The following is a 13484-nucleotide window of genomic DNA, read 5'->3' as shown; positions in this document are numbered from 1 at the left end:
CTTTCTAAAGCACAAGGAATAGGCTCCAGCTCAGTCAAACTTCGAGGGGGCTCTCTATTTATGAATGTTGGGAAATCGGAGAAACAAGAAGATGATATTAGACGAACACCTCATGTGAACATTAATCCCTTCACTCCTGATTCCATGTTCCTTCACAACTCTGAAGGAAAATGTCGTAGAAGGAAGAGAACGCACTGGAATGAGTGAGTAACTTCTGTCTTCCTTTGTTAAGCTTATCTTTAGAACTGCTTTTAGCTGCAAAAGTTCTGTTACAAATTGCTTCTTTTGAAAGTATTTTTTCTTGCAAATCTGTTAGTGATGCATAATATTTCTTTTAAAGTATCTGCTTTATTATGAAATAACCATTTAGCACTAGATCTTTTGATCAGTATACAGAGAGGATAGACTAGGCTGTGTCCTACCTGACTGAATGAGCTACGTGCAGTCTTTTCTTGAAGAGGGAAAAACACATTAAATACTAGTATGAAACATGAAGAAAGAAATGATATAAAGATATTAGCATGGTGCCTTTATTTTATGAGTTTGTGCTTAGAAACATAGCGTTCTATTAGTTAAACTAAACTTAGGTAGAATGGGAGAATCAGATCTCAGAAAAATCAACAGCTGCTAGACTTCAGTTTTAAGTTTACTTCAGCCGTATTACTTCTGCAAAAGTAACTGGTGTGAATTTCAGCTCTTGTGGAGAGGACATGGAAGCAAGTGACGGAGAGCCTGAAGATGAAACTATCAGACCTGCGAAGGTAATTGATGTTTAGAACTTGATAGTAAGTTTGGCAGTTCGTGTATCTGCGGATCTAAGAAGTTTCCTTTCTAATCTTTGTAGAGAATAACAATAACAGAAAGTAATATGAAGTCACGGTATGCAACCGAATTTCATGAGTTGGAGAAGATTGGATCTGGTGAATTTGGTTCTGTGTTTAAATGTGTGAAGAGGCTTGATGGCTGTATTTATGCAATAAAACGATCCAAGAAACCTTTAGCTGGCTCAGTGGATGAGTGAGTATTTATGGCTGTTAAAAGTGCTTTTTCCTCCCATGTTTCTTTGTATCACTGTCTAGAGAAGGCATTTAAGAGAAAAGTCTAAATATACGTGAATTAAATGTAAAACACATACAATTTTGAAGTCGCTTTACTTATTTTTATTTTTTTTTCTGAATGCTGTGCAATACTAGGGAGGAAACGCTACTTAGCCTTTCTCCTAGCAGACATTGATCCCAATATTCTATAGGAAAACAGATTGTTCTCATCTGGAAAGTAAGAATAATGCTTACTTGCATTGATGGCAGGAGGGACTGTATGAATAAACTGTGCAATAAGCATCCTTTGAGATGTGAAAGGAAAGCAGTATTCCCAACTAGGTCCTCATCTTTGTCAATTTGAGTGGCATGGAGATTAGTTAAGTCTGTTTTGGGGTATTTTTTGGCATTTGTGAACGAGCCTGCAATTCATTACTTTTCCCCCCACTGTTTTAATAGTTACAATATAAAACTCCACAAGTTTGAGTTGCTCAAAATTGCATACCAGACTTACACAGGAGAAGTAAGGAATGTTGAGTTCAGTCATACTCCTGGCTTATTTTTTTCCTAAAACTTCTCAAAGCTTGCCGCTGGTTGGAAAGTATGTAATGGAAGTGACAGCTCCTTCAAGAATTACCTGCAACAAATCCTGTCTTTTGATGTTCCATATACTTAGTCTTTTAATACAATGTAAATTATTTTAGCTGTTTGGATGTAACGACAAATCCACCTTAAAGTTCCACGGAACTGAATATGCAGATTTTAATTAGAAACCTGAGCTGGCAGAGGGGCATGATACTATTATAAGTGTTTCTATCAAACTGAAATTGGACTAATTTCACCTCGTAATATTCTTGTGTGCTGTTATTTTATTTTTTTTTTGTGACCGTGACAGGCAAAATGCTTTAAGAGAGGTTTATGCACACGCAGTTCTGGGACAACATTCTCACGTAGTGAGATACTACTCTGCATGGGCAGAAGATGATCATATGCTTATACAGAATGAATATTGCAATGGTAAGTGAAGTTTATCGCTTGTTCTGAACTTGCTTTCTCTACAGATCCTTAGGACTAGTTAGGAATTGATTGCCCGACTCGTAGCTCATACCATCATTGTCTCGAATGTCTGATGTTCCTTTCTGTGGCAAAAGGGATATTAGATATATGAAACTAAAACTGTACAAAATTGCAGACAAAGTCTTAAGTCTTCAACAATATCGGAAGTACAGCGAGATGTTTGTGAGCAGCAAAACTGTATTTTCTTTACAATAGTAAAAGCTGGAATAGAGAAAATTACTGGAGTTTCCTTTAGAAAGGGAGGTGGACCTGATTTCTGAAGCTTTCTGCTATGGTTGATACCTTGCCAGAGATTTGGAAGGGGGAGAGAGGTCTTTTACGTTGTGTTGGTATCCTGTTAATTTGTACGGCAACTACAGCAGAAAAATAATTTTATTTTATTACATGGCTATAAAGAGGGGATACGGCATTAGATTTGACACTTCCTGTGTGTCATCAGCAAGTTCTTGGGGATATATTCACTGTTAGTTCTGGAAGCCAGTTATACTTTTGGAAGCAAGTTGTCATTACTTTGTCAACTGTTTGATGTAAAATAATTATTTGTTTTCTTGAATGTTTTAGGTGGCAGTTTAGCAGATGCCATAAGTGAAAATTACAGGAATATGCGTTATTTTACTGAACCAGAACTGAAGGACCTGCTACTTCAGGTGGCTCGAGGCTTAAAGTACATTCATTCAATGTCACTGGTACACATGGATATCAAACCTAGTAAGTTTGTAAACTGCTTTACTTTGTATTGACAACTTCCTTGGTTAATTTAATCTGCTGTAGAAAAACGAGCAGTTAGCCACACCTTACTAACTGTAAATTCTTCACTGAAGTTCTAAATAGCAGTACAAAGATGTCAGTTATAAAATTGGCTAGCAAACTTAAACTGTTGAGTTTATCTTGGGTCCTTTTTGTGTAATTGACTCTACTTGCAATAACACTTGGCTCCCATCCCAGTGGGGGGGCACAGCGAGTAAGTTATAGTTTCTTCTATCTAGGAACTGGGTATGTATACAATGAAAATTTCTGTGTGGCTAAAGCAAATTGTAGTGAAACTAGATGAAGCAGAAATTGGACAGAAACTGGATTATTTTTTTTAACAGTTGTACTCTTTTTTCAGGTAATATTTTCATATCTAGGACATCAGTCCCGACTGCAACTTCAGAAGAAGGTGATGATGATGACTGGTCGTCTGATAGAGTCATATTTAAAATCGGTGAGAAGCAGCACACTTGTGCTCAAAGAATTGCATTGTCTATTTGTCTTCTGAAAAAGACAAAACACTTTCTTTTCTTCTCGCAGGTGACCTTGGTCATGTAACTCGAGTATCTAGTCCACAAGTGGAGGAAGGTGATAGCCGTTTTCTTGCAAATGAAGTCCTACAAGAGGTAACTGTTCTGTTATTGGAAAATAGCGATTTTAGGTCTGCATGCTGTTTTCTTTAGAATAATGAGTTGCTGTCTGCCGCCTCCTTGCTGGAGGAGAAACTTGTTGAATGGTATCCCCTTGAACACCAGTAGTACTTAAAAGGGGAATGTAATATTGTGGATGTGTTCTGTGCTGAATAGTTTAGCTGTCTGTTAGATTTCTTCTTACACTGGGTGGTATGTGTAGTGAATTTATTTTTCTTTATTTTTTCAAGAACTACACTCATTTGCCAAAAGCAGATATTTTTGCTCTTGCTCTGACTGTTGTCTGTGCTGCTGGGGCCGAACCGCTGCCAAGTAATGGGGACCAATGGCATGAAATTCGACAAGGAAAACTACCTAGAATACCACAAGTGCTTTCTCAAGAATTACTAGACTTACTGAAGGTAAGAACTCTTGTACCAGTGGCTTACTGATTAGTGTAATTTACTGTGTTACTGGCCTAAACTAGAATGCCTTATTATTTTTTTTCCAAGGTTATGATTAATCCTGATCCAGAGAAAAGGCCTTCAGCTGTGGCACTAGTCAAGCATTCAGTGCTTCTCTCTGCTGCAAAAAAGAGTGCAGAGCAGCTCCGGATAGAACTGAATGCTGAAAAATTCAAAAACTCGCTGTTGCAGAAGTAAGTAGTTCCTTAGGGTCCTTAAATATAACTTAGTTTGTAATGGGTTTTCATATGATGGTACAGTAATGATAAAATAGGACCGTCCTTGAAGTCTGCAAATCTGTATGCACATGCAGCCCTGAGAGTACAAGTGGGTCATGTAACTTTAAAAGGAGCTTTCTCCATACAAGGAATTTCTTGAACACTCTAAGGGAATCTCAACTACACTATTAGTATTCAAGGCATACAAATATTAGCTTTTAAAAAATGTTCTCAAGCATAACGCATACTTTTGTGATGTGTATAGTGTAACTTACATCTATATTATTTGAGCCTGTGTTTTCCTAGGTCATCTGTGACCTAGGAAACGTGTTGGAAAACTTGACTTAAATCAGATGGTTTGAACTTACATTAAATGGCACATCAAGAATGGTTTTGGACTAATTTGACTCGTACACAGCAGTGTTATTAGGTTACCAGAGAATCACCGCTTCCTCAAACAATCAACTCTGAGTTAAAGCTTTGAAGAAGAGATTCCCTTTAGGAAAGTCTGATTTCTGCTTAAGTTTCAAAGAAAGGGTTAGTAAGTTAAGAAGCAATTATCTGGATCTTTCACTGCAGTTAACTTTGCACATATTACTCGTAACAGGCAGGCGTTTATATGGAATATAGAATACCAATTACTTTCTGACTTGCTTATTTTGAATTAAGATGTTAACTTTGTGTTTGGATTCTCTCCATTGCTATCTGCTTACCTTGCCAATGCTACAGTCTGAACCTAGTCAGACTTGCCATTTTAGATGGTTATCTTTATAATCTTCCTATGAATTACACTGGCTGCAGAAATAACAGTTTGTGCAGGTTATTCAAGGACAGATTTGCTGAGGTAACTTGCTTGTATAAAGACAACATGTTTTTGTATCACATGAAAGGGGAAGTTGGCAAAGCTAATATTTTGTGAAGACTACTTCTGGCCTGGCAACAAGTAGGGTACATCCTTATAAAATAACTGTAAATCCAAGAATGATTTAAAAAGAATGTTTATCCACAATAACTTTGAATATTGTGTGGAATAGTGTCCCATAAAATAATTCAGGTAGGTACTTTTGGTTTATTTTGGTTTTTTTAACACTCCTGCATTTGACCCATTTAAGATACCACTTGTGTATGTAAGTTATCATCAGTGAAAGGAATCCTTGTAAGGAAACTCGGCTTTTCTACTGTGTCGTCTTCTTCAGAGGAAGAACGAATTCAAGATTAGACTTCTAGGGAAGAATGGAAGTATATCATAAAACTTTTTTTCCTGGTAATGGTGTGGTGGGTGGGTGTGTTCACATGTGTGTGCATTTGTGACTGACATTCAGTCTTTAGGGAAGATGACGACAGATTGATTGCATTCTCTTGCAGTGAACTGACACAGTGATAATGTGGGGAGGATTAGATGGGGCACGGGTGTTGATGAGTAATATTTTTGATTACAAGTAAGAACGGGAGTATCTTATTGAACTAAAACATGTAACTTGAAACTAAATACACCTACACCAATACGCAGCAAGCTTGTAAAATTTGATCTTGCTTTGGAGTCCAGATGTGAAGCGAGATTACAAATGCTAGTTCTTAGGGTAGAGAAAATTCTTTGAGTTACAGTTTGGGATAGGAGAAGGAAAAGAGTATGGAGGAACCCTTACGCTTAGCCAGTATGTCAGCCTTTAAGGAAGGGAGAAAAGGTGTGTGTGTGTGGAAACCCTTGACAAAGATAACTTTGCTCTTTAGTCAGACTATTTCGTAATTTTATCCTGAGTTTTATTTAACTTTGTCCTCAAACTGAGTATTGGTAATTCTCTGAAACAGAATAGTTGACAGAATGTTGCATGGGGACAATGGTCTGTGCTGCCTTCAGTGACTCAGCCTTGCAGTCTGGGGCTCAAATTTTTATGTTGGATGCTTCCTGAGATGTCTGTTGCCATTTTATATTCATACGTGTTCATCCAAGTGTGTCTGTTTGTCTGAATCTTCCACAGAAGTTCAGTTGTGGCTGAAAGCTTCATTTGGGCAAACCTCAGTAATTATCTCTTCAGTGATTTATTGTACAGTGTGTACTAGAAAGTAAACAGCATCCTACCGTGTTGTGGTAATTGAAGTGTTGAGGTGCTTATAAAAGGCCGGATTCCAAAATCTGAGTTGTATGAATTTCTTGTTTCCTTTCCTTGTTCAAAAGAAATAACATCTAGGCAAGTAAGGAACATCCCACTTCTGTTCTCTGGGTTGTAAAGAGGTGGATGCAAATGATAATGGTCTTAGTATGACCTAAATTGATGGCAAGCCTTAAGTTCTGAACTGCTGCAGTTAATTTGAAATGCTCTTGCTGCGATATGCTTGTAGTCCTTACTGATATCGTTGCACAGGTGTGAATGTCTCAATGTCTTGCAGGGAGCTGAAGAAGGCACAGATGGCAAAAGCTGCAGCTGAGGAGCGAGCGCTGTTCACTGACAGAATGACAACTAGATCTACAACACAAAATAGACCATCTCGACTCATTGGAAAGAAAATGAATCGCTCAGTTAGTCTTACTATATACTAACTATGAGGTCTAAAAGAACTACTGAGGATGGCTATGGCATCTCTGCTGGATTGAAGCCTAAGGAATTGAAGGAAGCATTCAATTCCTGGTTTCTTGTCCTGTCTTTGATCAGTGTCACTAGTTTTACAGGAATTGCTTCTGGGTTTTTACTTGTACAATATGGCTGATTAGCTGTATTAACCGTTTGAGTTAATGGACTCGGTTACTATCTTGTCTATAGAGGATCCTGGATGTTAATCCATAAGCCTTTCAGTTACACTGTTAGATGTTACATCGTCCCAGGGTTGACCACTATAGTGGTGTGCTGCTTTGTAGTGTTACGGCATTGTAATAAGAAGTAATATCCCTAATGATCTTTGAGAGGGAGCGAGGGGGCCTTGCTTTGATAGTTACTGATATTTTTTTTTTGGAGCAGAGGGGAATAAATTTTGAAAGACAGGCTTTAAGGCCACCTACACTCAATGTACCTGATGTCAGGTAGACTTTTATTGTGAATTTTATTTGTATATTCAACTGGGAGCACTTTGTAGGCATTGCATAAACCACAGCTTAGAAAACTGTGGAATTAAGTGCCATGTGGAACTGCTGCTATTTTTAGTTTGTTGTCCTCGCTGTAAAACTGTAGCATTAAAACAATCATTATTGTGTTAATAGGCTTCTTGTTAAAACAATTACGTGAAACAAATCTAAGCTGCATTTTAGTGAAGGCAGCATTTTTCTCTTAAAGCTAGTGCATTGTGAAATAATGCACCAATTTAATATTTGGACTCTGTATTAGTGTAGTGCAATTGTTAATGTCTTGGCTATTCATGTCTTGTAATTTTTTCTAATAAGGTTCTCTAAATGTTGATATTCTCTTCAGTTGTTCACTCTTGAGGCTATTGTATATTTTTTATGTTGGAGTACTTGTAAATAATTGTTTAGTGTAACTGTTCAGGTTGTTTTTCATTGTTCGTGTACATAAGTTTGATTGTGCTTATAGTATACTATACTGAAACTGCAGTCTGAGATGCCAACAGACAAAGCTTAACTACTCAGTTTTAAGTTCCAAAATGAACAGAATGTGGCCGTCAGAACCTCTGCTGATGTTGGACATAGGCTGACAGATGTTGCTAAAAAATAGAACTGTTTTAATTACGGGCTTGTCTCTTCATTAATTTTAGTTTAAACAATGTTTCCCATTTGTGCTCTATTTGTTCTTACTAGTGTTGAATTTGAATATTAAAGTTTAAAGTTTTGTTTAACATTGTCTAACACTTATTTAACTCTATAGTTGCGGAAATAAAATACTGAGTCAGGAATATACTCTGGCAACTCCGGATTAGATCTGCTTCCTGCTCCTGTGTAATGCTTGTGATTCCCTCAGGAGAGTGGGACTGATAAAACATACACGCTGATAGTTATGTTAGAAGAGAAAAGCACCACAGTCTGTGCATTAGTATCTTCAGCAGTCTGTCTCTACAGCTTTAGAAATGGTACTGCATGTTGGAAAGATGAAGCCCCTGGAAGATTTGAAGTGGAACCAGTGACTGGGAAGATGGAGGACTAGATGAAACTATGTGAGGAAAGACCGTGATCTGAGGTAAGGAGGAAAATGCATGAATTGCTGAAAATGGGAAGAGAACTGCTTATTTGGAAGTTGGGAAGAAAAGAGTGGGAGGAGTTGGAATAGTCTGGAAGACAATAACGGCATGTTCTGTGGCATGGATGCAAAAGATACATATGCATTTACTTCACGTAAAGAAGAGAGATACAGTAAAATTAATAAGGGCTTAACAGATTATTGAAAAAGCTTTTACAGTGCTAAGTAATTTGTAAGAGGTCTCTGCTGTTTCATATATGACTGAAATTCAGAGGCTTGGTTTAGGTAACTCTTCTTTGAATATATAGTTCTCATCAGTAAAAATAGACTGAAATACCTTTAAGTTTTTACTTTGTATGATAGTTGTGTCTTGTTTGTGAGAGAACTTAGAATATATCATCTGGTTTTGCTCATCTACACTAAATTAGACCTCTCTTAAAGCATACTTCTCAACAGTCTTAAATACCAATTGATGGAGATCAACAAAATTAAGATTTTCTTCTCTTATAGCATAAATAAATTTCATCTACCTATGATAATTATCTGCTCTTGCATCACTCATTTTCAGAGGCTTGTAACAACATCAGTACAGATAATTGCTGCACAAACAAGCTGTACACAGTAGCTTGTAGAGGTGTACTCTTTGCTGGGTAAAAAAACTGTCTGGATGGCCGGGCCCAAAGAGTGGTGGTGAATGGAGTTTGGTCCAGTTGGCGGCTGCTCACAAGTGGTGTTGTTCCCCAGGGTTCAGTACTGGGGCTGGTTCTTCTTAATATCTTTATCAATGATCTGGACAAGGCAATCGAGTGCACCCTCAGTAAGTTTGCAGATGACACAAGTTGGGCAGGAGTGTTGATCTGCTTGAGGGTAGGAAGGCTCTACTGAGGGATCTGGACAGGCTGGATCGATGGGCCAAGGCCAATGGTATGAGGTTCAACAAGCCAAGTGCTGAGTCCTGCACTTGGATCACAACAACCCCATGCAGTGCTACAGGTTGGGGGAAGAGCTGCTGGAAAGCTGCCTGGCAGAAAAGGACCTGGGGTGTTGGTCGACAGTTGGACTTGGTGATCTTAAGGTTTTTTCCAACCTGAATGGTTCTGTTCTGTTGCTGGTCACAGGTTTTATATCTGCTATGGAAGGGATGCCCAGCCTAAACCATGCAACCAAAGTGGCTTTGCATGTTTTAACTTTCTGCTGTGTGCCAAGGAGAATGTTTAAAAAGGAGCTTCAGACTTTTTAAGTAGTGTATAGAAATAATAAGAATGATGAAATTTCATCTCAAGTTTTCATAAGCTTTCCTGAGGCCAATGGCGTGGCTGAGAATCCTAGCTCTAACAGTGGCCAGTGGTAAGAGGCAGAGAATTTGGAAAGTGCATTAAATGCTTCCCATGAATACCACAGCATTCAGTGATTTATGATTCAGATGCTTGCTGAGTGAGAAGTGGTATCTGTTTTGGTTCTGATCTTTAAGGGTTTTTCTTCTTTTTTTTTAATAGAAACAATCTTACAGTAGTTTCGGTAGCTCACAAATTCATTGCAAAAACAACATTAGGGCAAAACTTGTATGTAGTTAAGCAAGCCACCTTTTCAGGTGGTAGAAGCAGCTACTGACTTTCTACATTTTGCAAGAGGCTAGATGTCAGTTGAAGAAATTCTGCCAGGTATGGTATAACAAAACAAGCTTCAGCACTTTAAGAAGAAAGTTTTATCTCTGTTTAAGAAACAAGCATTAGAGCTGGGTGACAAATGTGTTATTCAAAATAGCTACACTTAATGTTTAACCATTTTTCTTGTGAATGCATCTAGCTTAATATTCCAATACAGAGGTAGCATAGTACCTTAACTTTTTTGATCAGAGTCCCTGACTACTTGAAGAAATACGTGGAGAACCTAAAAATAACTGAAAGCAGGTATTTTACATCCCCACCTCCTCCATATATTTGTCTGCTGCTTTTGTCTTCCGTCTTTGAACATAAATCCAGTGTCTGTAATCCATCTTGTAATGATATGTTACTGGACAACACTACCTGTCTAGTCTTGCTTAGCCTTGCTGCATCTCATGCCCAAGGAGTGGGTGGTGTGGTGGACTAAAGCTCTTAAAGAATTAGTTTCCTGTAAAGACATGACACCATGTAAGACTGACAAATGCTGCTTTCCAAAACAATATTCTTAAATTGTTCCATCTAAATGATTTATTTGTGGATGAATTGTCTTCCATTGGACTGTACAAAACTAGTTCTTCTCAGAAATAAACAAACAGAAAAAGTATTAATCCCCCCAACTTCTTAATGTGAATTTCAAGTATCAAGGATTGATTCACTTTTTGGATAATTCATCTTGTAAATTAAACCTTTCCATGGACTACTTGTAGAAATATTGACGGTCCTTAGTTTTTCATTGTTTTACAGGCTAAACCATTATGATCAAATCATAAATGCTATATTTTTAAAAATACTTTGAGTCACATATGGTATTCAAATACTTTATAAAATTCTATTTATGCCATTACTGTCAAAATAAAATTGTATTTACTTGGAGAATAATTTTTCCAGAAAATAATACTGTGATAGTCATGCATACTACTGGTCGATTACAGCCATGAAGGCCGAGAGATGGACGAGGAGTATGCCTGTTAAGAGAAGTTGGCACCTTCCAGTTGGAACCTGTAGCACAACTAGGAATTGTTCTACTTTCATAGGTTGCATATCAAAAGCCCAGTAATTTTTGCCATGAATTACTAAGGTCATCTTAGTCCCTTTTTTGTGTTAAGCTGTCGATACACAGCATTTATTTAGGGTTGTTTTGCAGTTTCCAAGTGTCATAGAATTATAGAATAGTTATGGTTGGAAGGGACCTTTAAAGGCCATCTAGCCTGACCCCCTGCAATGAGCAGGGACATCTTCAACTAGAGCAGGTTGCCCAGAGCCCCATCCAACCTGACCTTGTCCTGTCAGCTTGCTCTTTTCCTACTTCCCCCACCCCAGATACAAGCTGTTGATTACCACAGACCTAATAACGTGTTTTATTTTAGCTGGGATGGATCTGGATTAGTAAGATGTAGAACCTGAAAAACTTACTGACTACTTGGCTTTTTTATGAAGTTAAGACAAGCTTTACCTCCACCTACAAATGGAGGTTGACACTACTTGTATATTTGAAAATAGGATTTCAATTTCATAGATTGCATTACTTTAGACTATAACATTTAAAAGTTTCATGAATAAGAGTATACTTAGTCACCCCATTTTTCTTGTTAAACTGAAGGGAAAAAAGAAAGTGCAGTGCATTGTTTGACCCCCCCTACCAAGAGCTGACCACCTTGACCTTGTCTTTAATGTGTTTTGTAGTCTCCAGCAGCACCTGCTGGACAAAACAGTCAACTGTACACTAAATTTTTGTCTTTAAAGTGTTTGTGTGCTAATATGACACTCAACTTTGATTTTTGTTAGAAATCATTATCTTGCTCTGCATTACTGATTAAGCATTCTTACCAGCAGTAGCTCAGGTAAGTGTTGACTTGTGTTTTTTCATCCGCAACCCACCCCATCAGTTCTGTAGGCTTGGAAAAGGCATCCTCATGATTTCACCTTATATGTGATTTGGTAGATAACACGTAAGTATGCTTAATAAATCTCAGCATGTGTGCTACCTATGAATATCACTGCTACAGCTGTGCTCGAGGACTTGGGTCTAAAGCAATGGCCGGCAAGAGCCAAAAGCAGGGCTGTTCCCTGCCCAAACCTTACCTTCTTTCAGTGAACCATGGAAACAATTCGAGACCGAGCTGTGAGCGAGCTCCCTCGGTTGGAGGCTGCCGAGCTGACACCTAGGTTCTCATCTCAAAAAACACTGCAGAGAGAAAGAAGGAAGAAGCAGTGACTTGGCAGGACAGCACACAGGAAATTAAGGTCCCACTTCTATTTAAACAGTGGAATTGGATGAAGATGCTATCTTCCCAAAGTATAACCGGATTGGGGAAGGGGAAAGGGAGGTGCCTCAAGGAGAGAATATTGCTGTGCCTGATTAAACAGGAAGCAATTTATTACTGTGTAGCATGTTGCTCAGAGATCTGAGGTTGTACACACTTGAAAATTATCTGAGATTCTGGATAGTCTTGAAAAAGCTGAAGAATTGATTTCAAAGATCTTCCTTTTGCCAGCCATTTGCCTCCCTTCTAATACGCAGCATCAATATTTAGCATGATATCTGAATAATCATGCTGGTCAAAACTGTCTTCTCTGTTTGGCTGAAGGTGAAAGCAGAATAACTGGCCTAATTCTAATCAATGATCTTCTATGTATCCCTAGGGCTATCGCCAAGTAGGTGGTCTAATGGACATAAAAATAACTGGCCTAATTCTAATCAATGATCTATGTATCCCTAGGGCTATCGTCAAGTAGGTGGTCTAATGGACATAAAACCTGCTGCTGTTACTGAATTACCATTTATGCACAGGAAAAGATTCTGCATGTTCAGCCTGCATCCTGATGGGGAAGATCTCGTTCATCTATTGATTTGCAGACAACAGAACACACCGCTAATGAAAGCATTTTAGGCCAGGTATCCTGCAGGATAGGGATGGGGGGGACAGGAGAAATACCTCCTATCCCTAACCTTAACCACTGATCTTGGGTGATCTTCCTACTTCTGCAGCTGTTTCCTCTTGCCTTTTTTCACTCTCAGCTACTTAGTGTTAAAATATTTAGGGCAGAATCTCCCCATATACTTGTTCCATGCCTTAGCAAATGGGATTTTAATCTCCTTTTGAGTTTGTAGACACTGAGTCAATATTGATTAACAGACATCTATGCTAACCCTGCTTAAATGGCTTTTTCCATTGACCATTTCTCTCTCCAGTTTCCATCCCAAAACATGGTATCAGATGGTTACTGCAGCACACACCTGGGATTTAATTTCCTCTTTCTTTCTACAAGTAAGGTACCTCTGTGGTATTCTATTCTATGGTGAGTTCTGCAACTTGGTGAGGAAAACCTTATCAGCTACAAGCGTAGAGTAAGATGTGTGTTACCAGGGAGGAAATGAAAGGTAACTTAATGTTCTGTATTTTACTTCTTCATTATGTTTCTTTTGTCACGTTTGAATAGAAATGCATGTGTTGTGTATAAATAGCAGAAAACGATAGTAAAGTAGGTGTGCTTTGCTGGAATCACTTTAAAGATTGCTCTAG

The 13484-nt window shown here is 38.2% G+C and overlaps 1 protein-coding gene across 1 annotated transcript; it reads left to right on the top strand.

The window, feature by feature from the left end:
- Positions 1 to 7958, top strand: WEE1 (WEE1 G2 checkpoint kinase). The gene is made up of 10 exons (XM_009890947.1): positions 1 to 203; positions 695 to 761; positions 845 to 1017; positions 1933 to 2054; positions 2676 to 2822; positions 3223 to 3318; positions 3405 to 3490; positions 3745 to 3915; positions 4006 to 4151; positions 6564 to 7958. Exons 1-10 carry the CDS (start codon positions 61 to 63, stop codon positions 6712 to 6714), a joined length of 1302 nt encoding a protein of 433 aa, XP_009889249.1. The 5' UTR covers positions 1 to 60; the 3' UTR covers positions 6715 to 7958.
- The last annotated feature ends 5526 nt before the right edge of the window (positions 7959 to 13484 follow it).

Source organism: Charadrius vociferus, unplaced genomic scaffold (assembly GCF_000708025.1).
Source record: "Charadrius vociferus isolate BGI_N301 unplaced genomic scaffold, ASM70802v2 scaffold248, whole genome shotgun sequence".
Taxonomy (NCBI): Eukaryota; Metazoa; Chordata; class Aves; order Charadriiformes; family Charadriidae; genus Charadrius; species Charadrius vociferus.
The sequence above is the reverse complement of the archived record's forward strand: the minus strand, read 5'-3'. Positions and strand labels throughout refer to the sequence as shown.

Bases quoted from the DNA above. Each gene is read 5' to 3' on its own strand.
- WEE1 (XM_009890947.1), top strand. From the start codon at position 61: ATGAATGTTGGGAAATCGGAGAAACAAGAAGATGATATTAGACGAACA. The intron at 3,491-3,744 runs GTAACTGTTCTG...TATTTTTTCAAG, and splicing joins CAAATGAAGTCCTACAAGAG to AACTACACTCATTTGCCAAA. The intron at 4,152-6,563 runs GTAAGTAGTTCC...AATGTCTTGCAG, and splicing joins AAAAACTCGCTGTTGCAGAA to GGAGCTGAAGAAGGCACAGA.